We start from the raw sequence: 22,468 nt of genomic DNA, 5'->3' as shown, positions 1-22,468 counted from the left end.
TGGTTTATTTAGCTCAAGTTTATAAAGCACATATCTCTTTCTATCATATTATAGGATATCATTTCATTGTTTTGTCTTTTTCCATGTGTTGAATGGTGTTTTATTCAAATTTGACAAATTAATGATAAAATATAATTTAAGATAAGCTTGTATAATCTGATGCTCTTTGTGTACTGACTTTTTTAGTCTAAAGTATGTGGTCATTGTGGGTCACATACTGTGATGACACATGCGGACATAATACTGTCCATACGATATCAGGTATGACTCCATTCTTTACACAGGGCTGAGCAACTTACTGTCAGTCACAGAAGGAAAGATAAACTAGTTTCCCCTCTGAAGATGAAGATTATGTAATCTAATTCTAATTCTATCTTAGAGGGGAGGGGTTCAAGGCGCACTCACAAATTCTCTTCTCCTGTCTCGATGTTTGTCATTCATAATGACAAACATTCTGTTTCTTCTTCAAATTAAACCACAGATATGTTGAACTTATTGTGAGACCTTGTATGAACAAACTGCAATAAAACTTCAGTAACACAATTCCTAATAGATGCATTTAGAGTTTGGGACTGGCGGTGCTGTGATAGTATAGAGCAAATTGAAATATGATGTTTCTCTGCAGCCCCAAGCTGAAGTATCGTGTCAATTACTGTAGTGGACAAAATGTTATGTTTTATTGTTGCCTGTAAATGGTAAACAACAACAAAAACCTCTCCCTTATTTTTGAAGGTGATATCAACTTCCTGTTTGGTAAAGAATGAGGAGGTATAATAAACTTAAACATATAACAACATAAAACAGAATATGTTTTTCAGAATATGTTTACAGTACATGCTGTACTCCAGCACCACACCACACTCTCAGACAGAGAGATTGTATCCTAAAACATGCCTGTTGATTTATTGAGGTCATATAGCTGGTCATATAGCTGCTCATATCTACGGAAGCCCTAAAGGGCCATGCATTCATACATTTTATTTCCTCCGTTTTCCCGTTAATTGCATTTGTTTTCTCTAGATCTCGAATTATTATCTCGAAATAACAACCGACATTTTCTCGAGATAACGAAACTTTGTTTTCCCGAGATAGCGATATAATTAATTTGAGGTCTCGAGATAATGACTGTGATATGATAGGCCTGAGATTATGGAGACGCCCGGGGCCTCGTAGCTGGACAGCTATGTAGTTAACGATGACATCAGGCTCACTTAGATTGCGCCGCTGATATAGCTGAAGCCTTGCTAACCGTCTTTTTAGATTACGCACACTAATGTGTATATTATCTGTAATAGCAAGGCATATTGCTATTTCAGCCTGTGTCAGGCCTTGTTTGAAAAGATATGTGACGTGGTGATCGATATGCTCCTGCTCCTCTGACATTGCTACACTGAATGATGTTTCCTGCAATGATTTAATATACTACACTATCGTTTTGTTTTCTCAAGATCTCGAATTAATTATATCGTTATCTCGGGAAAACAAAGTTTAGTTATCTCGAGAAAATTATCCCGTTATCTCGGGGGAAAAGGCAGTAGTTATTTCGAGATAATAACTCGAGATCTCAAGAAAACAAATGAAATTAACTCGTTATCACGGGAAAACGGAGGAAATGTATGAATGCATGGCCCTTTAGGGCTTCCGTACATATCCACGGCTCGGACTTCTAACTATATTTGCCAGTACAGTGTGTATGTTGATGCAACTATCTGAATGGAGATCAAACAGAGATACAGACAGCGAGCCGAGACAAAGACAAAGACTGACAACAAAGACGTGGGCGTATCTTTACGTAAAGCCCCGCCCCATCGCCGCCCGTGCAGCCAATAGGCTAGCGGATATGCAAATAACCTCGCAGCACCGCATCGTCTCTGCCCTGGTGGTGACGTCACCCGCACATCTCCCTGTCTGGCTCTGGCAGGACTCAGACAGAAGCAAAAGAGGACCTAAGGGAAGCCAGCCGGGAGGGGCTCTTTGTCAGGAAGGAATATTATTACTGTCACCACCGCCGGCTCTGGAATAAACACGCTTTTCCTGCAACAGCACAGCTCAGCTCGGCTCGGCTCGGCTCGGACCGGGACATCCACATTATATCGGGAAAACAGAGGGGGTGGATGTTTTTTTTGCAGCTCCTTGCGCTGTTTTTCTTCCCCCCTCAGCCGCACTGATTTATTTGCACTGACCAGTTGTCTTTGAGAACCCGGTCCGGTGCCTCTCCCCTTCTCCTCCCCTCTCCTTCTCCCCACATCACTCCTTCTTTACCCTCCTTCCTTTTGCCTTTTATCCGATTCCCGCAACGCCGCAAAGATGCCCAGCTCGCTCTTCGCAGACAGCAGCGTCCAGGGGGACGCACTGGACGACCAGAGAGCCCTGCAGATCGCCCTGGATCAGCTCTCCCTGCTCGGCTTGGATAACGACGAGAACTCCCTGTACGACAACAACCAGGAGCCCCGGAAAAAGAGCGTCAACATGACCGAATGCGTCCCGGTTCCCAGCTCCGAGCATGTGGCTGAGATTGTGGGCAGACAGGGTGTGTGTTTCATTGTTTCTTACACATCTTAGCTTTGTGTTGATTGTATATAGACGGCTCATGTTGTGCAGCTGAGCAGAACAGGGATGGACATGCAGCCAAACATTTCAGGTATGAGCTCGTCCCTAACTATTCTGTGCGGAAGGAACAGAGAGCCGGTACACACTCAAATACTGCATGTATTTACCGAACACAGGCGCTTAAACTACTCTGAAATATCTGATCTCTTAATCTTAATCTTTAGGCTAAATATGTCTAAAACATAGAGACGCCGAAAGTGACTTCTGCATCTGTAAAGTAATGTACAGTAAAGACGAACTTAGTTTCTGTCTCGCCGGTTAGTGACACATTGTTCCTCCTCTATAAATGCACAGTGGTGGGCGGCAGCGAGCGGCACAAACCAATTCAAGAAGTTGACATTTCAGTGAAATAAGTGCCTTGTGGGATGATTCTGTCTAGGCCGAATTGAAGAGTACATTTAACTAAATCTGATAAGGTACAAAGTCATGTTATATCGCGTGTATAACTCTCTTGGTAAGTAAAGGAACATCCAAACCTTATAATTTTAGATGGGGTTTAGTTTTGAGGAAGGAGAATGACACGTACCGTGGCTAAGCGAACTCCCCGACTCTCATTCACATTACAGTACACTTCCAAACGGTTTGGCTGAAGTGCAGCAGGGACTGCTGACATAACAGGTATTGAATCATGATGTGGTATATTAGTAGGTCACCGGACTGTGAGCGCCCAGTAACCGCAGATGGGTGTCTTTTTTTTTGTTCACAAACAGCCGGCAAATCGATTATGATTATGATGATGAGCAGTACAGGATCAAATTAGGACAACGGTCACATCTTACTGTGACACAGGCAGCAGACGCCCATAGCTGCACAGACCCTGCTAACAAAGCCCTCCAGCTGTAGGGCTGCAGGGCGGTACTGGTGCCTGGTTACATATGCGGAATCTTTTCCCTCCCTGCAATACTGCTGCTGCTGCTGCTGTTGTTCCCAGAAAAACAAGTAACTGTAAGGAACCACTAAATCCCAGCCTCCACTTTAAAGCGACAGTAGGACATTTGTGAAGTATTTACATCAGAAACCCCTCTCCTCCACCCATCCCTCTTTGTCCGGTTAAAAATGTGGAATTAAATAATGTGGATTAACCATGACCTCTTGGATTATTTTAAAGCAGTGAACCTTATCCCCCTATCCCCATTTAACCTGCATCAGTCTGAACTCACTGTGAATTAATGTTAAAGATGAAATTGGTAGTGTAGACTGACTTTGGGTGGGTTTACCCTCCTCTGATTACATCATCCTGTCCCACTCAGCTGGTTTTGCTCTGCTAATTATGTCATTCTTCTGAGGCTGGTTCCCCCACTGCTCCCATTTTGATCATAAAGTGGTCTGTGTATCTGCTAAAGGGTGTTGGAATGCAGGTTAATGCACTAGTGCCAAGATATATGAAGTCATTAAATAGCTTCTCACCTATTTCCGTCATGCAGTTAGTGTAAAATAAGAATTAAGATTGTAACAGCAGCTGATTCAGTTGTCAGCTATATTGCAGTTAATGAAACGAGGATCATTATGGGTTCAGTAGTGAGTTGTCTTTTGTGAGTTATTTCTGTCCTGCTGCATGTTGATGGTGGGGCAGGATGTGGTTTGAATTTGTTCTTCTCCAAAAGGGTGGTTTCACCTGTTTTCTGAGGCCTGTTGAGACACAATAATAAACATCCAGCAGCTGCTTTGAATAGTCCATAAGTAATAGTTTAACACATGACATAGTTGGAGCCGTTGTTATAGCGGAACCTGCCCTCACTTTCGCCTTTGCTTCCATGTCCCAGGTTGCAAGATCAAAGCGCTGCGAGCAAAGACCAACACCTACATCAAGACTCCAGTTCGTGGTGAGGAGCCTGTTTTTGTGGTAACAGGCAGGAGGGAGGATGTGGCGATGGCCAGGAGGGAGATCATCTCTGCTGCTGAGCACTTCTCCATGATTCGCGCCTCCAGGAACAAAAACACCAGCCTGAACGGGAGCGGCACACCAGTCCCTGGACCACCTAACCTGCCCGGACAGACCACCATCCAGGTGCGGGTGCCTTACCGCGTGGTGGGGCTGGTTGTAGGCCCCAAGGGTGCCACCATCAAGCGCATCCAGCAACAGACCCACACCTACATCGTGACACCCAGCCGGGACAAAGAGCCGGTGTTCGAGGTGACAGGTATGCCGGAGAATGTGGACAGAGCGCGTGAAGAGATCGAAGCTCACATCGCCATGAGGACGGGGGGCCTCATTGAACTCCAGGATGAAAATGACTTCCACGCAAATGGGACTGATGTGGGTTTTGATCTGCATGGGCACGCCACCCTGTGGTCCAAGCCCAGTGCTGGCATGACTCCTACATCAGTGCGTAAACCCTTCTCCAACTACCGCAACGACTCGTCATCCTCCCTGGGCAGCGCCTCCACAGACTCCTACTTTGGCAACAACAGCTCACGCATGGCCGACTATAGCCCTCCCAGCCCCGCACTGAGTTACACCACCACCAACAACAACGGCAATAACAATAACAACAACATCAATGTCAACACCAACGGCAATGGGTTTGTTTACGGGAGTGAGGTGATTTCTCCTGACTGCACTGATCTGACTTATGACTCCTCGTTTGACCCCACGCCAGCCCCACCGGGCCTCGTGTGGTCCCAGTATAACAGTCGCATGACCCCCTCCTCCACTAGAGGCAGCTCCCCCACCTCCACCTCAGCCATGTTCTCCACCAACACCCCCACTAATGCCAATGGAATATCGGTGAGTCAGAGAAGGGTTAATGGTTGTACACCACAGCCTAGACTGTCGCCTCCCCTCCACAGCCACACCGGAGGCCCCTCTGAGCACCCGCTAGCCAGGAGGGTGCGTAGTGACCCAGGTGGAGGCCCACTCAGTTTCCCTGGTTACTCCAGCACTATTGCCTCCCTGCCGGGCCCTCACCTGCCTGGGGTTCCATGCGACTCCTCCGCCTCATCTTCGTCCTCCTCTTCCTCCTCCTCAACCTCATCGGGCACCAGCCGAAAAGGAAGCCGCGACTGTTCCGTGTGCTTTGAGAGCGAGGTCATCGCTGCCCTGGTCCCTTGTGGGCACAATCTCTTCTGTATGGAATGTGCCAATCGCATCTGTGAGAGGAGCGAGCCTAAATGTCCTGTCTGCCACACCGGCGTCACTCAGGCTATACGTATATTTTCATAAGAAATGTTACTCTGTCTACTCTTTGACTGTCTCGTCAGCGGGACTGGCTACAATAGCAACATCAGACTCTTCATACTGCTTTAATGGGATCATCCAATCATCAGTTTGGAAAGTGTACATAGATATACATATGTATGCAAGAGGCTGCAGTATCCAGAAGAAGGGACAGACACCCTCTTTGGGCTCTGTCGTAGTTGTTTATATATACTGTAGCTTTGGGAAATATTTTCAACATCTAAGTGCATGTTTTAAATATTACAGCATAGTAATCAATAGTTCTAGTAAATTGTACCCTATATTTATGAAGTGAAGAGGCACAGTGGGGTCAGGGCAGAGGTACGTGGGTCAAGCTGTAGACTGTTAGCGGGCTGAGCCTTCCAGTTTTGCCGATCGAATGTAGTATGAGGGGAGGCCATGGCTGGGAAACATGGAGGGCTTCCAGCCAAACAGGACTATTGACTTACAAAGATACTGCAGCGCGAGGTCAGAAACCATGTGAGGGAGAGCAACAACATATCCTACGTATAGAATCAATTTCCACAAGTTGAAAGTTTTAAATGACATTAATACAGATTGAAGTATTTTATTCTTTTTTGACTTGAAAGATTATATTTCTTATTGCAAAGATGTTTACAGATATTTTAATTTAAGTTCAGTGAACTTTTTGTAGCTGGGTTGAAATATTGTTTATTTTTAGTATGGCCTTATGGCATTGATCACTGTATTATTTTAATATCACATGACTGTGGGAGGAAAAAAGTCCACAAAATGTGTATTGCGTTTGACAGTATTCTGTTGGGATGGAGTTTTTATAGGTTCAGCAAAAAATGTCTTTTAAATCTGCTTCACCCAGCATATTTTTTATTCAGTAATATAAAGCATATTTTATTCTATATTATTATGAAACATTGAAATGTACAAAACTTAGTAAGTTGAACACAAAAAAAACGTTTATGCTTTCTAAAATTTGTATGAATTAGATTCCAGTGGGAATTACAGGCTTCTGTTGCACCACTATAGTTTTAGTATTTCTATTTTAATACATTTGTTTACCACTTGTTTATGTATATGTAGGTGAAGTTACTTGAGCGTAAATGTACTTTATTGAGCAAAGTTTAAGAACAAAGTATATTTTATTTTATGATAAAGGGCCTTTAACCTCATGGTCAAATACTAATATTATATTTGCTGAGACAAGATTTGAAAATGTATCAAGAGTTTTATTTTTCTGACATTTAAAGTTATACATGATAAAAAGTAAAACTTAAGTAATGGTGCTACTTCATGTTTTTTTTAAGTATTTCTATATAAGTACAATAAAAATGGTACATTCAGGAGGTGTCTGCTTCTCATGTTCTTCCTGACCTGGTGTGTTCTGCTGGAGCAGACAGAGGTGAGCAGGGAGGCTGCTGAGGACTGTTAAGTAGTTGTCTGAACATTTGACCCCTCTCTGCTTCCTAATGGAAGCTCAGAGGCGGCAGGATTATTACAGTGGCCTAATTATTGAGTGTAGGCTGTGGCGGTCAGACAGAGGGGGACTTGGCCTGCCTTATCACTAATTAGAAGGGCTGTGTAAACCTATTCTTATACAGTCTGGTACAAACACCATAATCTGGTTCTTCTGGGTAGTGATGGACCAATGAAACCATTCATCAAGATACTGAGAATTTAGAAATAATGTGGCGTTTCATTACCATGATGTCATTCACTGATGGTTTGTAATGATGGCTGGTTCACACGTTGTGTCAGAAATGACTGAAAATGATGATGTAAAGCTAGCAATAAGTAAATTTATAGATTAGTTGATCAGCAGAAAATGTATACATTTCAATTTAGATAATCAATTAAATGTTTAAGTAATCTATATAAGAATGACATTAGACAAAAAAGCTGGTAAAAATAGCCAACATTCTCTAGTCCCAGCTCCTCAAATGTTCCTCTGTCCTATCACTAAAGAGCTTGCAGAGCTTGTGATGAGCATTTTTCAGTCACTTCATGTTTGAGACTAAAGGATGAGTTGATCAATGAAAGGAAAAGTGCAGTAGGTTCTTTGGCAATGAAAATAATTGTTAGTTGTGGCCCACTCAAAGTGGGCAGCAAGTGTTTCATCAGATTCCTAGTCTTGCTTATTCTGATCAGATTTACTTATTTAAAAACTAATTTAGTCTATTTTTTTTACTGTATTCAATTGAGGTTGTTTGTTGTTTGCAACATTAAACTGCATTTGAGACACTTGTCTTACTTTGTTAAGCTAAAATAAAGCTTTAAGAAAATTGCTTTTCCGTAGAAATATAATTTGGCAAGGCTGGATTATAAAGCAGGTAAAGGCCGCAGGTTTTCTTATGGCAATGTCTTTGTGGTAATTTGATTATTTACACATTGGTTTGGTAATATGCTCACATAAAGCATAATTAAAGACTAAAATGGTAGAGTGTCACAATATCAGATTATGAAAAATGTCCACCACAGTTTTATACAGCCCAATGAGATGTCATCAAATGCTTTTTTTTGTTGTCCAAATAACAGTCTAAGACCTGAAAAGGCAGCAAATCCTCACAGTTTAAAAGCTCAATCTGGAGAATGTTTAGCATTTTTATCTTAAATATGTCTGTCAAAATGTATTATTTAGATTATTTTCTGTCAATGGGCTAACCAATTCATGGACAAACTGTGTCATTAGTAGTTATACATTGCTGAGATATACATAGCAAACCTGTGGCAGGTATTCCACAGTAGAAATAACTCACGCAACAGCACTGAACATTGACAGTATCAGGCCCATAAGAGCAACAATGGATCACTGACTCACCTTGACATAAGTTAAAGAGGGGAATTTTTTAAATTGTTCTTGAATGAAAGAAAGCGGACCTAAGTCTAAAAACCCTGCAGTCAGCTGACAGCGACCTGGCCTTGTGGCTGGGATGTTTTTGTGTCCTATAATGGTGTAATGTTGACGAGGCCTAAAGCAAGGCAGTGAATACAGAACATTTGGAACTGCAGTCAAATGGAACTTACACATGGAACATGTGTAAGAAACTCAGTGTTTGTATGTGTCAGTATGAAAACTAGCATCACTTAGAACTGTCTCATGACAGAACAGTTCCTGCTCTTTGCTTGTTCCTCCCTTCCCCAGTCTCCTTCACTATGCTGAAGTGCAGCTTCATGTCATGTGGTCCTGTTGGAAACACTGACGTTTAAACACATGCTTTGCTGCAAGATAGTAAATGTGGAGAGCGCCGGCTCTAATGATAAGTTTAAAATGGAAACATCCAACACAGGCCCGCAGAAAGTAGCCCTATAAACCATATTATTAGGAAGCAATCTTACCGCTGCGGAAAAGAGCTGACAAATGTGTTTTTTTAGTCAAATGCACAACACATGGAGTTCACATAATGTGTCCCGAGGTCAAAAGAAAAAAGATTCACTCAAAGAGGGCCTGTGCTTCTCCTGACCAAGGGAGGAAATGCATATTAAATCCATACAGACCTGACTCACATTGCTGTTTTTATGTATTAGATCAGGTAACTGCTGTGGGGAAAATAAACTGCATCCAACCTGAATCTAATGTAAAATAATAATAATGAAAAAAAACTTAGTAGAAGATCTTCATCTTTTTTCCCACCCTTGCTAATGAGTCATTAAAACCTTTTTGCTCAGCATAAATCACATGTCAGCAGTACATCTATGTCTCTGACGGCATGTTTCATGTCACAAATGTGCCGGAAATAGTTGTAACAGGAGAGAAAACAACAACAGACCCATTGAGAAAGAAGCGTCTGAAAAATGGTGGATAAATTATTTTGGGGGTCACAACCCCCGAGAGATGACTCGTTTCACAGTCATAATTTGAGCCATTCGGTCCAATAACATTCAGACAGTCTAGAAGAGTAGCACGATTCAATTATTTTCTCCCCATTCAAGTTAGCCAAAACACCACTGAGCAGCTTTCATAGGAATGAACGGTGCTCCACCTCCAACACTGTGTCCAGTAATAAAATGTCCTTAATAGACCGCATCCCAAATTCCTTCTTTATTTACGTTCCACCACCGGATGTTGATACACATCATCATTTCACACGGTGGAATTTAGCGTGTTCACCCGGGTCTCACGTTTAGATCAAAGCAGAGCTGAGCCGAGCCGAGCTGATAAAAACCCGGGTCTACTGCAGGGTCAACTGACCCGGGTGTAAATGCAGAATATACACATTCCAATTGCACACAAAAGCCTGATCTTAGTGGGTTTCAGTGGGTTTTTTGACCAGTGGGAAAGGGGTATGACATAGATTTGTTTCACGCTCTATCATCGCACAGAGGTGTTCTCTCTTCTATCTTTTTGAAGAGCTGAAACATGATGCAGGTGTATTGTTATTATATTTTAAATTGTAAAATAGCAGTAGCTCAATATGTAAAGGTGTTCCACACCAAGCTAATTTATTTATTGTTGTTCAAAAGGAGTGTTTTACCCAAAACCCCTTAACTAGCAACATACAACATACATTCTGGTCAAAATATTTATTACATGTTGCATTGTATGCTAGAATGCAGACAAAATTCATATATTTTGCAGCTTACTTTAGCAAATGATGTGGTGTCTTGGACCTCAGTATTCCTAGAATATTGGCTGCACCCTGCCACTAAATAATATGAGTGTTTGAAAACACAACAAACATGGATGACTCAAGCCAAAATTAACCATTCAATGTATACAGCCAATTTATGATAACAGTTATTGCTAGTTGCATCATGGATCATTATTATGGACAATTTAACCCCCATACCACCAGAACTGCCAATCATACAGCAGCTTGACGCTACACCAAATTCAATGTCCTAAATAGTAACACTGGCAATCGCCATCTTGAGTTCTCTGATGTGAACCCCTGTAAACGACTCCATGGGACTCTCATTGTTACCTTCCATTTCATGTGTTGAATGTCCTGGGTTTCACATTTGTATGTGCTATTTGACACACACACACACACACACACACACACACACACACACACACACACAGAATTCTGTAAAAAAAATGCTGCTGTATTTTAAGAACTGTGTAGTTTTTAAATTTAGTAATTTTTGCACCCTAAAAAAACATCATAGGTTGGAGGCCATGTTTAGGGTTTAATATAGGCTAATATATAACTCTTACAGTCATGATATCTAGTCGGGGCACAGACAAAATGGGAAACAACTGATACATCCTCCAAAGTATAACACTGTACATGTGGATGCTTTTATATTTCCTGCTAAAATTGCAATGTTTGATTGATACTGTACCAAATTTGAAGGGCTCTAATATAATCACAATCTGAGATATGGGAGGTATGGCAAGGTTACAAATTTGTTTCAGCAAAAGAAAGAATAGATTCCTGCACACACTTTTCACCTCAGCATTGATATATTAATTTAAAAGGGTTATGTTTCAGACACAAAGACCTTTCTTAAGACACAACACTCACAAAAGTGAGTGTGTAGTGTAGTGTTCCAATACAACCCACAATTACATAATGACCCACAGCTGGGCTGGAGGTGTAAGCATAATCACACACAACAGCTCACCAATTTAAGATCCCCATGAGGTCTCAAATCATCTATAATCTCTACTTTTAATACTTAATACTAATAATACTTTTAGTATTATAAATATATAAATATAAATGGGTCAATGCCATAGCATTCAAATCACTGCTTCTCACTATACTCTTTTTACTCTTATACGTACTCTGTAGCTATCTTTGGCTTTAGTGACTAGCTGCTGTTATTAATTAGCTCAGTTAGCTGTGAAGCTTAGTGGCCCTTAGCTGAGTGCAGTTTGCCTGGACATGACAGAAGTAGTCGCAATCAGCTTCAGCTTGAAGTATTAGTTTGGTAAAAGAGAGAAACTTGAATTCAGACGGTGTACGGTTGTATTTTTCTGTTAAGTAAGGAAAATATTATAAAACAATTTGTGAGTTTATTTTGTTGACTTATTAGACTTAGAAGCAAACTCACTGCTTTTAAATCTCCAAGCTGAAACTACTCGGGGATACCAGACTATGTGGAGGGCAGGCTGGGTCTAGCTAATTAGCATGCTAACCAGTAGACAGACGCAACACAGTACATAAACGTCTTATGACATAATGTCATCTCTGTTGTTTCTTCACACTCATTTTTCATTTTTGAAATTTAAAAATAAATTCTGGCAATACGTTACAAGCTGCCCCTTACAAAACAAATTTCCTCCATTGAAGCTTAATGGGAATCTGGGGGTCTTATATCATCATTGTAGGCGTAGTTCACAAGTTAACAATAAAGAAGATTTGTGCGATCTGACGGCTGACGGATGGCTGCCTGTGGGCATCACAGTTCACAAGACCAACAAAAGAAAGAAAAAAAAAATTCACAGTCAGTGAGACATGACAGACTTATAGAGATGTTTTATCATCTGCTCTGTGAGACAGATGGTAAAACATTCCAGAAGTTGAGAATGGTGTAGATCGTCCTTAAGTGTATATTACCTCCTTTTAGTAGAGCGACGATGGCAGGCTTGATCTTTGAGACATCAGCTAGACAGACTCAAACAGGGCGTGATAATAACTCCATGGTGTATATTTTAAAAAGCTCTGTCTGGCTGAGCATTTGGCTGCAGACGAACATGTCTGGTGTGCCAGTCTGTGTTAACAGTAGAGAAACAACAGAGCATGTCTGGCATCTTCAATGCTTTGACCTACATCTTATGTGTTTAATGGATCTCCATTTGGACACACACACACACACACACACACACACACACACACACACACACACACACACACACACACGCACACACACACACACCTACATGTCTTTGCAGAGTGAATATTTATAGTTTATTCATGCAGTGCTCCCTGCTTGTCACCACTCTGTAGTGTAGCTTTACTTGATGTGATTCACCCATTTAAACACTTTTCTGTCACACATCCAGCTGTGTGTACAGTTAACTGTATCACAACTAAGATGAAGGATTTTGTGGTACATTGACTGCCTCATTAGTTTAGCGTTTGCTTATCAAAGGATTTGACTATACAACTTGGTCTTAACTTTTGTACTTTCAGCCATGATTTCTTACTGTAATAAAGAGTCCTGCTACACCACCCTTGCATACAGTTCTTCTTACAGTTCTGGGCCCTTTGTTGTGTAAGGTCTCACACTGGTGTGGTTTACTTATTTTCAAATCATTTGACTAAATAAATAAATACTTTTTAATAAATACTGGTAATACTCTTTACTCAAATAAGTGATTTTTTACAACTGTTATCAGGTTAGTGCAATGTGGATATCGCAGATTGGAATGATGTGTTAATAAACCAGAATTATCCTTTATTTTTGTTTTTACATCAAACGTTCTGTTTATTAAATTATGCTAGTTCAGTTAATCCTGTGTCATACTTCAGCATTTATATACAGCAAAGACTATACCGAAATTGATTTTGCATGTGTTCCACTCTAATCCTTCAATTAAGAATCTGATATTAGCTTGTCAGTGTGGTCAATATGAGCTGACTTCAAAATCCCACAATGGTTTAACCTTCTCCTCCAGCGTGTCCCTGCCTGTAAGAGGCGGTCAGGGCAGGCTATGGGTTTTCCCCTTAACTGCTGAAGGAGGAGGGGGAGGCAGGGGGGAGGGAGGGAGGGAGGGAATGGGGTTTGTTGTTCAAAGCCCAAGCTCGGCATATGCATTATAAATGAGTCGGGTTTTAAGGCATGTCTCTTCCTCCTTCTCTCTCTTCCTCTGCTTCTTTCTCTCGCTGTCTCTTTTCTCTCTCTATATCTGTGTTTGGTGTAAGATTGTGTGTGTGTGTGTGTGTGTGTGTGTGTGTGTGTGTGTGTGTGCCTCTATGTGCATAATGGATTTTTATCCTTCGCAGAGCACAGCGGTCACAGTTTGTCTGACTCCACATGGTCTTTATTATGCCAGACGGAGTGTGTATCGGTGGAGACATACCAGGCCAACGTCTGCCCTCTGTCTCTGTATCTCCACATACACTCACCCGCGCACACACACACACACACACACACACACACACACACACACACACACACACACACACACACACACACACACACACAGCGACCTCTGTCTCCCTGCCACTTTCACCTCTCACCTCCCTGTTTGCCCTCAAGACCTGTGGTCTACACCTCACTTTGGACACTGTTCCTCATGCTTTGCTTCCTATGAATAAAGGCATAAACGCCTACACACATACACACACACACCAATGCTGAGTACACTCTCTATACGTGGGAGGAAAGATGCATTCTAATAAAGAGCCTTCTAATGGAAGCAAATCATTACATGCTGTATGTTTTTTTCTATTTATCACTCCTATATGCACTCCCCCTTATATATGCTGAAATTCCAGAGTGATTTGCAGTTCCCTCCAAATGTTGCTTGTGTTGTGGCTGACTAAAGCAAGATCGTTGCCCACGCTCACAAGATGTGAGCTGAACTCTATCCTGGTAGAAGGGCTTTATGCAAATGTTCCAACTGCAACTGGTTCAGTCCTCTTCTGTCTGGTTAGCAGACACTGACTCATAACATGGCAGCAAACAGAATATAAAAAGATCCAGTCTGTCCCTCTGCTGCTGCATTCACACCTTTGATGGATGGAATTAGATTGGATGAAATTAGACTGATGGAGTGGAACAGTCTTTTGGGGCACAGCAATTTCTATTCCTCTCTCCTGGTTTTGTATCTTGAACATGTTCATAATGCCTGCAGAGGAGCTTTATAACAGTTTGATAATATGCTCATGAATATTGATGCAAGGATTAGGTCAACTTACAGTTTTTCTCGATTGTTTACACACATTTTCTGAAAGCATGCCTCATACTCTCAGAACTCTACACACAAATCAAAAAACCCTCACACAGTGGGCAAAACCCCTCACTTCTCCTGCAAAATGAAACTTTACATTCAAAACAATGTTATTTCTTCTCAAAATGATATTTTGTTTTCAAATGACACACACAAACCATCATATGAATAGACTTTTATAAGAACCAGTTGAACTCTGATGCGCTCAATTTAAAACACTATGATGAATGGAAAACACTTCTTCTCCATTCATCATTCACCTTTTTTGTTCAGTGTTACACTTACTACAGACAGTGCATACATAAGTGTGTTGTAAAATATTTTAGAATATTGTTTTTATACTCAGAACACACAAATACACAGTAACAAATATATTTTATTTTTCCCACAAAAACATCCCAACCAACACAAAGTTGCACATACAGTGATCGACATACCAAACAACAGAAGAATTTGCAGTTACAGTAAAAAAACAAACAAAACTATGCTGCATTCTCTCTTCTGTTTCGGTCGGGCCACAGCACCTCATCCACATTGCATCATCATGTTGCCCTTTTATGCTAAAGCTCTGATTGCTAATTGTAAAACTGTGTGATAGGTGTTTGCCCATGTGATGAGTCAGTCTGCATAGTTGGGCAGTTAACTTTAGAGTTTTGAATAACAGTGTGTTCATTGTGAAAACAAGAGATTTTCTCCATGGAAATTGTGCCAAATCCAGAGAATTATGCATAGTGTTCTGAAAAAAGTGTGTTTTAGAACTGCAATTTGAGTGTTAAGCAGGAATTGTGCTTGTAGTTTAGCAGAATTGGTTCAGGGGGTTGGTGCACAAGTTTCATGTTGAGGTCATTGTGTCTCAAGTACCAATAATTGTGTGTAAACAATTGAGAAAAACTGTAATAGAAAAGGATAGTTTAACATTTTTGGAAATGATCTTCTTTTCAAGAGAATATCTATCAATCTCATATCCGTGCATTTTGTATGCAGCAGGCCTTAACCCGAGTAGCTTAGCTTAGCATAAAACTAATGCCTTTCCTGCACTACACGACTCTCAAATACATCAAATTGCTGTACTGTTCAATGTTTTGTCTTGTAATCAACAGTCTTGCAGTTGTGGTTTGCATGACTGATCAGTGACATGGGGACGATAGGACAGGTGTGACAGGAAACGGGGGAAAGAAAGAGGCGTGACATTCAAGGACCACACGTTGGAATCAGACCTGGGCAGCTCATGGGGGAAATGTTGGGTCTCTGTAAATAAATAAATTAAAGATTGGTCTAGACCAGATCATTTTGGACAGTGTCATAAGATGACTTTTTTTGTGAAATGGCGCTGTACAAATAAAGATTGATTGATTGACTGACTGATTGATGAAGCTCAGTTCACCAGAACATTCACTGTTGAAGGCCTGGGGATGTCATTAGTGATTAAAATTTAAGATAATCTTGTCAACCTACTGTTCCCGAGTTCAGGAATACTACTAGTCATGTGTACTGTGGAATATTTCAGATTATCCTCCATTTGTTATTCTTGCTTTAACTTCCTTTTCTACAGCTAAGTTGTTTTTTTGTCCTCTGTATTTCCTGGACAGATAGAGGCAGATAGATTTTTAGATGCTTGATTTCATCGTCATCTACAAAATATCCATGGCATTCCAAAGTAATTTATGCCTGCAGGCAGCCTCTGTTAATTCTTTAAAGACTTAGATGTCACATGGTTCGCAGTCTTACAGTGAAACATAAGTTACAGCTTGTTCAGTGGCAGACGGAACGGAACTGCACAGTCGTTTCAGCACTTTGATATGTATGGTATAACCCCAAAGGCTACATCTCTAGCCTGTCATTAAACTGGGGCCATACTCTCTGGTTAGATAGCAGAAAGATTTTGGGGATATGTTACTTTGACTACAAGTAAAAAAACAAACATTTTTACTGGAGGACTCAACCTGATCTGAGGTCTGGTTAATGTAAAGAGCTGACATGATGCGTTACAGCCGATGGATTATCTGTTTGTACTTACCTATACAGTTGCTTGCTTTACATTACTTCACTACGTGACTTGAATGTGTCTACTAACAAGTATTGGCAGTGTGTGTGTGTGTGTGTGTGTGTGTGTGTATCAAAGCCTTATATATCTCCTTCCTCTGTGCCACAGAGCTCCACTGTTGTCTAAAAAGTATTAAAAACAAATCAGTGAGCCACACTGTTGCACTGGGTGACATGTTCCTTCATTACCATGAACACATGGTTGTTAAATTTCTTCTCACTCAACAACTCTTAAAATCAGACAGATTGTCAATGGAGTCTAGGGAAATTCTCTCTCTCTTTATCTCCTTGCTGTTGTTGACTATTGATGTAGCTGCTTTGAACTATAGTATGTTGGTGTTAGGTTTGCCATCTGCTGCAGTACAAAACTAAAAAATTATAAACATTTATACAAAAAACATGAAAGTTGCACACCATTTACTCAGCACCTCCAACTGTGAATGACCTCCTGCGTCCCTGCTGCTATCCCTCTGATTCGAACAAACATCTCTGATGAACTAATACGTAGCAGATTTTTCAGTTGGTTTCAGTTTTTTAAATCGGTTGTCAGATGGATCGAAGCTGCTGGTCAGAATATTCAGATGAATCAGGGAGAGGGAAGCTTCTCATCTTCATGGCCAGGTAAGTAGTGTGTACGATGTCTGCAAGTGTTGGGACTGAGCGAGTGAGATAACGAGCGGCAGAAAAGTGTCTGTGAATGTGAGCAGAGCAGAGAAATAAAGGTTTAGCAGTAGGTTTGTTGATCTGGCAGTAAATGTAAAGTACAGATCACAGTGTGTCAGTATACTGCAGCTAGCTGTTGGACAAATGAAAGGATTTAGTAACAACAACGCCTACATTTAATACCACTTTTGTAGCGTGTATATGCGATCTTGTGTGAAAGGATATTGTTTGCGGTGGAAACAGAAAACAGACTGCGTATCGAGGTATGTTAATTACAGGGGCTTCATTTACAAAAAATGTGTTTAAATCTGTCCTTGAACTTTGTCTGAAGATGTTGATCATTAGTTTGTTTTATAAATGAGGCTCCGGGTTACGTGCTGGTTTAAAGGGCAAAGTGTTGAATGGAGACGTGGCTACTATGTTGCATTTACATGAAAGGTGACAGAAATAGTTAAAAGGTAAATGGCTTAAATAGTGCTTTTATCCAACAGTATAATTTGCTTCTCATTCACACACGCACTTAAATTCACACCGCAAACACCTACCATGCAAGGTGCTGGGCTGACCATTGCCTTTCAGTTCATAGTCAACCAGCTGACAAGCACTGCTGATGGAGTACCGGTCCTTTAAAGCCTTGTTTTCATCAGTCATTTCAGTTTAATTCAGTTCAGATCTTTACATTATGTTACATTACATTAACACTCATTTCTTCGTGCGATGGCACCAGAAGTACAGTACAAATCAAATCAAATCAAATCAAATCAAATCAAATTTTATTTGTATAGCCCAAATTCACAAATCACAGTTTGCCTCAGAGGGCTTTACAATCTGTACAGAGACGACACCCTCTGTCCTTCGACCCTCGATTCGAGTGAGGAAAAACTTGCCCCCAAAAAAAGGCCCTTTTAACAGGGAAAAAAAATGCGGAAGAAATCTCAGGGAGAGCCACAGAGGAGGGATCCCTCTCCCAGGACGGACAGACGTGCAATAGATGTCGCATGTACAGAGCAGATCAACGAGATCACAATGTATTCAATTATAAGCGATGGTTGACAGGAGTGAAAGTACATAAAGATGTATTACAGCAATAATAATGAAATGCACATGGAAATGTGATTACTAGTGATAACAGTAGTAGTGATTAATGGTAAGGATGGTATGTAGTAATGCATTACAATAATAGTAGTGGAACGTATGTAACAGAGATGTGACTAATATTAGCGACAGTAGTGGTGGGTGTCAGGCAGGGTCATGGCAGTAGGCGCATCCACGATCCGGCAGGACCATAGCAGTAGGCGCATCCACGATCAGGCAGGGCCATAGCAGTAGGCGCATCCACGATCAGGCAGGGCCATAGCAGTGGGCGCATCCACGATCCACGACCCGGGCGCGGCCAGGATCCATGGGAGCCTGTAGGACTAGAAAGCACAAGGACTCCGGGGAAGAAGTAAGTCAGTGACATGCAGAGATGAGGCATGTATACAGGCATAATGTATACAGATGGAGAGGAGAGGAGAGGGGAGGAGAGAGAAGCTCAGTGTGTCATTGTCACCCGGACTACGCCTATAGCAGCATAACTAAGAGCTGGTCCAGGACAGGCCCTAACTATAAGCTCTATCGAAGAGGAAGGTCTTAAGTCTACTCTTAAAGGTAGAGAGGGTGTCCGCCTCCCGGACCAAAACAGGAAGATGGTTCCACAGAAGAGGAGCTTGATAGCTGAAGGCTCTGGCTCCCATTCTACTTTTGGAGACTTTAGGAACTACAAGTAATCCTGCGTTCTGGGAGCGTAATGCTCTAGTTGGGTGATAGGGTAGTATGAGCTCCTGGAGATATGATGGTGCCTGACCATTAACAGCTTTGTAAGTGAGGAGAAGGATTTTAAACTCTATTCTTGATTTTACAGGGAGCCAGTGCAGAGAGGCCAATACAGGAGTAATATGATCTCTTTTCTTAGTTCCTGTCAGTACACGTGCTGCAGCATTCTGGACCAGCTGGAGACTCTTTAGAGACTTGTCAGGGCAGCCTGATAATAGAGAATTACAATAGTCCAGCCTGGAAGTAACAAATGCATGGACTAGCTTTTCTGTGTCTTTTTGAGACAGGATGGGCCTGATTTTTGCAATGTTACGTAGATGAAAAAATGCAGACCTTGAAATTTGTTTTATGTGGGAGTTGAAGGACATATCTTGATCAAAGATAACTCCCAGATTCCTGACGGTGGTGCTGGAGGCCAAGTTAATGCCATCCAAACTCGCTATATCATTAGATAATGCATCTCTAAGGTGTTTAGGACCAAGTACTATAACTTCGGTTTTATCTGAGTTTAACAGCAGAAAATTGCAGGTCATCCAGGTCTTAATGTCCTTGAGACATGCATGGAGTTTAGTAAGCTGATTAGTTTCATTTGGCTTTATTGATAGGTATAACTGTGTATCATCTGCATAACAGTGAAAGTTTATAGAGTGTTTCCGAATTATATTTCCTAGAGGGAGCATATATGAGGTGAATAGTATGGGTCCAAGCACGGAGCCTTGAGGAACACCATGACTAACCTTGGTATACAGGGATGACTCATCATTAACATGTACAAACTGAAATCGATCCGATAAATAGGACTTAAACCAGTTTAATGCGGGTCCTTTAATGCCAATTAAGTGTTCCAGTCTCTGTAGTAGAATGTGATGATCAATGGTATCAAATGCAGCACTAAGATCTAGTAAGACCAGGACAGAGACAAGTCCTTTGTCAGAAGCGATTAGGAGGTCATTTGTAACTTTCACCAGTGCCGTCTCTGTGCTATGATGTGCTCTAAAACCTGATTGAAAATCCTCATATAAACTATTTTTATGAAGAAAGTCACATAGCTGGTTGGCGACTGCTTTTTCAAGGATCTTGGAGAGGAAAGGGAGGTTGGATATAGGTCTATAGTTGGCTAAAGCTTCTGGATCAAGATTGGGCTTTTTAAGGAGCGGTCTAATTACAGCTAGTTTAAAGGATTGTGGTACGTATCCTGTTAATAGAGACAGATTGATCATTTCTAGTAGAGATGTGCTAATTAAAGGTAAAGTTTCTTTCAGCAACCTAGTTGGGATGGGGTCTAGGAGACAAGTTGTTGGTCTAGATGAAGAAACCATCGAAGTTAGTTGGTGGAGGTCGATGGGAGGGAAGCAGTCTAAATATAAGTCAGAATTTACAACTGTTTCTGAGGTTCCTGTGTTTAAAGATACAATAGTGCCAGTTGAGGGCAAGCGATGATAGATTTTGTCTCTAATAGTTAAAATGTTATCATTAAAGAAGCTCATGAAGTCATTACTACTGAGCGTTGTAGGAATACATGGTTCAGTAGAGCTGTGACTTTCTGTCAGCCTGGCTACAGTGCTGAAAAGAAACCTGGTGTTGTTTTTGTTTTCCTCTATTAGTACAGGTTACAGTGTGTCAGTTAATACATGCAGCAGCCTATTAAAGCTAGCCTATTAAACACTGGGTAGTTTTTCGAACTTAAAATAATATTTCTAAACTCAGTTAAGCGGTAGAATAACGGTTAATAGGATGAACGGTGACGCCTCTGCAGCCTGAGGGGGGTCGCGCCGGCAGAAACCGCACTGTTTAACTTCTCAGAGCGGGTAGCTACATACCTGACGTAAAGAAGTCTAGTGCGACCTGCTTCACGACGCGTTTATTCGTTGGTGGATTTAGCCAGCAGCTACTTGGATTTTTTGTAAACCAACGCCATGGCCAAGACAGTTAAAAAAGCCAAGAAGGTATTGTCTGAGGAGGCGAAGAAAAGAAAAAGAGAAAGTGATATAACATGAGCCGGACAGGGATAAATATTGGACCAGCTTACGCTCGGTGGTGCGAGCTGAAAGAACTGATGGCGACCTAGCCTTGATGCTACTGGATTTGTAAGTCATATATTACATATATACATATTCATTATATTACCGACTTTTACTTTGAGTTGATTTGTTGTTATGTGGTGTTTATTGGGGCTCTATTTGTCCACAGTTTATAACCGTAATAAAGTCGGGAGATAAGCTATGCTGTCCGTTTCGATAGCTTGTTCGTTTTCATGTAGTGACTGTAGCGATGACTAACTTACTAAAACACTATGAACGTCTTGTCTTGTAAAGTTGCAGATTCCTTAGTTCATGCAGATAATCAACGTTATTGTTGAACAGTGTGGTCGGGAGGTAACGTCAGGCTATTGTTGTTAACGGTAACGTTAGCATGCTACTTAGCTACTGTTGTCGTACCGAGTTGGTTGTAGTTATTGCACCAAACACAACGTCAGCTTGCACGTTTTCATGTAGTGACTGTAAACAATGACTAACTTACTAAAACACTATGAACGTCTTGTCTTGAAAAGTTGCAGATTCCTTAGTTCATACAGATAATCAACGTAATTGTTGAACAGTGTGATCGGGAGGTAACGTTAGCATGCTACTTAGCTACTGTTGTACCGAGTTGGTTGTAGTTATTACACCAAACACAACGTCAGCTTGCACATTTTCATGTAGTGACTGTAAACGATGACTAACTTACTAAAACACTATGTCTTGAAAAGTTGCAGATTCCTTAGTTCATGCAGATAATCAACGTAATTGTTGAACAGTGTGATTGGGAGGTAACGTTAGCATGCTACTTACTGTTGTCATACCGAGTTGGTTGTAGTTATTACGCCGAACACAACGTCAACTTGCGATTGTATTTAGTAACTCCCGAAAACGTAGTTATATTTTCAGACGTTACTAAACACATTCACGCCCAAGCGTCGTGTTTTGGAAGTAACTTAGTCGGTGCAATCACGACAACCAACTCGGTATGAGAATAATTCCAGCATGCTAATGTGCTGTGCAGCCTATATGCTAACAAACTACCAACTGCTATCTCTGAATCTAGCTTGTTGTTGGCACTCGATTGAGGTTTTTTCAGACGATTTCGTGATTCGCTGGTTCCTTCAACAAATTCACGTGTATTCATTTTCCCCAGGGATGCTCATACAGCGGCAGTAGTTACGACTCTAGTAACAGATAATTGTGCTTCTCAACCAGCCGGGGGTAGTAATGAGTCCAAACTACCTAGTGTTGCTTTAAGACCTAAGACCAATCTCCCCTGTTGTTGCCCAACTTTTGGAAAAGTGAAAGCTGTCCGGT

The 22,468-nt window shown here is 41.3% G+C and overlaps 1 protein-coding gene across 1 annotated transcript; it reads left to right on the top strand.

Annotated features, from left to right (window-relative positions):
• The first annotated feature begins 1,916 nt into the window (after positions 1 to 1,916).
• On the top strand, positions 1,917 to 7,108 carry mex3b (mex-3 RNA binding family member B). Its single transcript, XM_084368518.1, has 2 exons — positions 1,917 to 2,530; positions 4,374 to 7,108. Exons 1-2 carry the CDS (start codon positions 2,308 to 2,310, stop codon positions 5,771 to 5,773), a joined length of 1,623 nt encoding a protein of 540 aa, XP_084224644.1. The 5' UTR covers positions 1,917 to 2,307; the 3' UTR covers positions 5,774 to 7,108.
• The last annotated feature ends 15,360 nt before the right edge of the window (positions 7,109 to 22,468 follow it).

The sequence above is a fragment of the Pagrus pagrus genome (genome assembly GCF_965226575.1).
Source record: "Pagrus pagrus genome assembly, chromosome: 1".
NCBI classification, from domain to species: domain Eukaryota; kingdom Metazoa; phylum Chordata; class Actinopteri; order Spariformes; family Sparidae; genus Pagrus; species Pagrus pagrus.
The sequence above is the reverse complement of the archived record's forward strand: the minus strand, read 5'-3'. Positions and strand labels throughout refer to the sequence as shown.

Excerpts from the sequence above, each read along its gene's own strand:
- mex3b (XM_084368518.1), top strand. The coding sequence starts at position 2,308 with ATGCCCAGCTCGCTCTTCGCAGACAGCAGCGTCCAGGGGGACGCACTG. Across the intron at positions 2,531-4,373 it reads TGAGATTGTGGGCAGACAGG|GTTGCAAGATCAAAGCGCTG; the intron begins GTGTGTGTTTCA and ends TCCATGTCCCAG.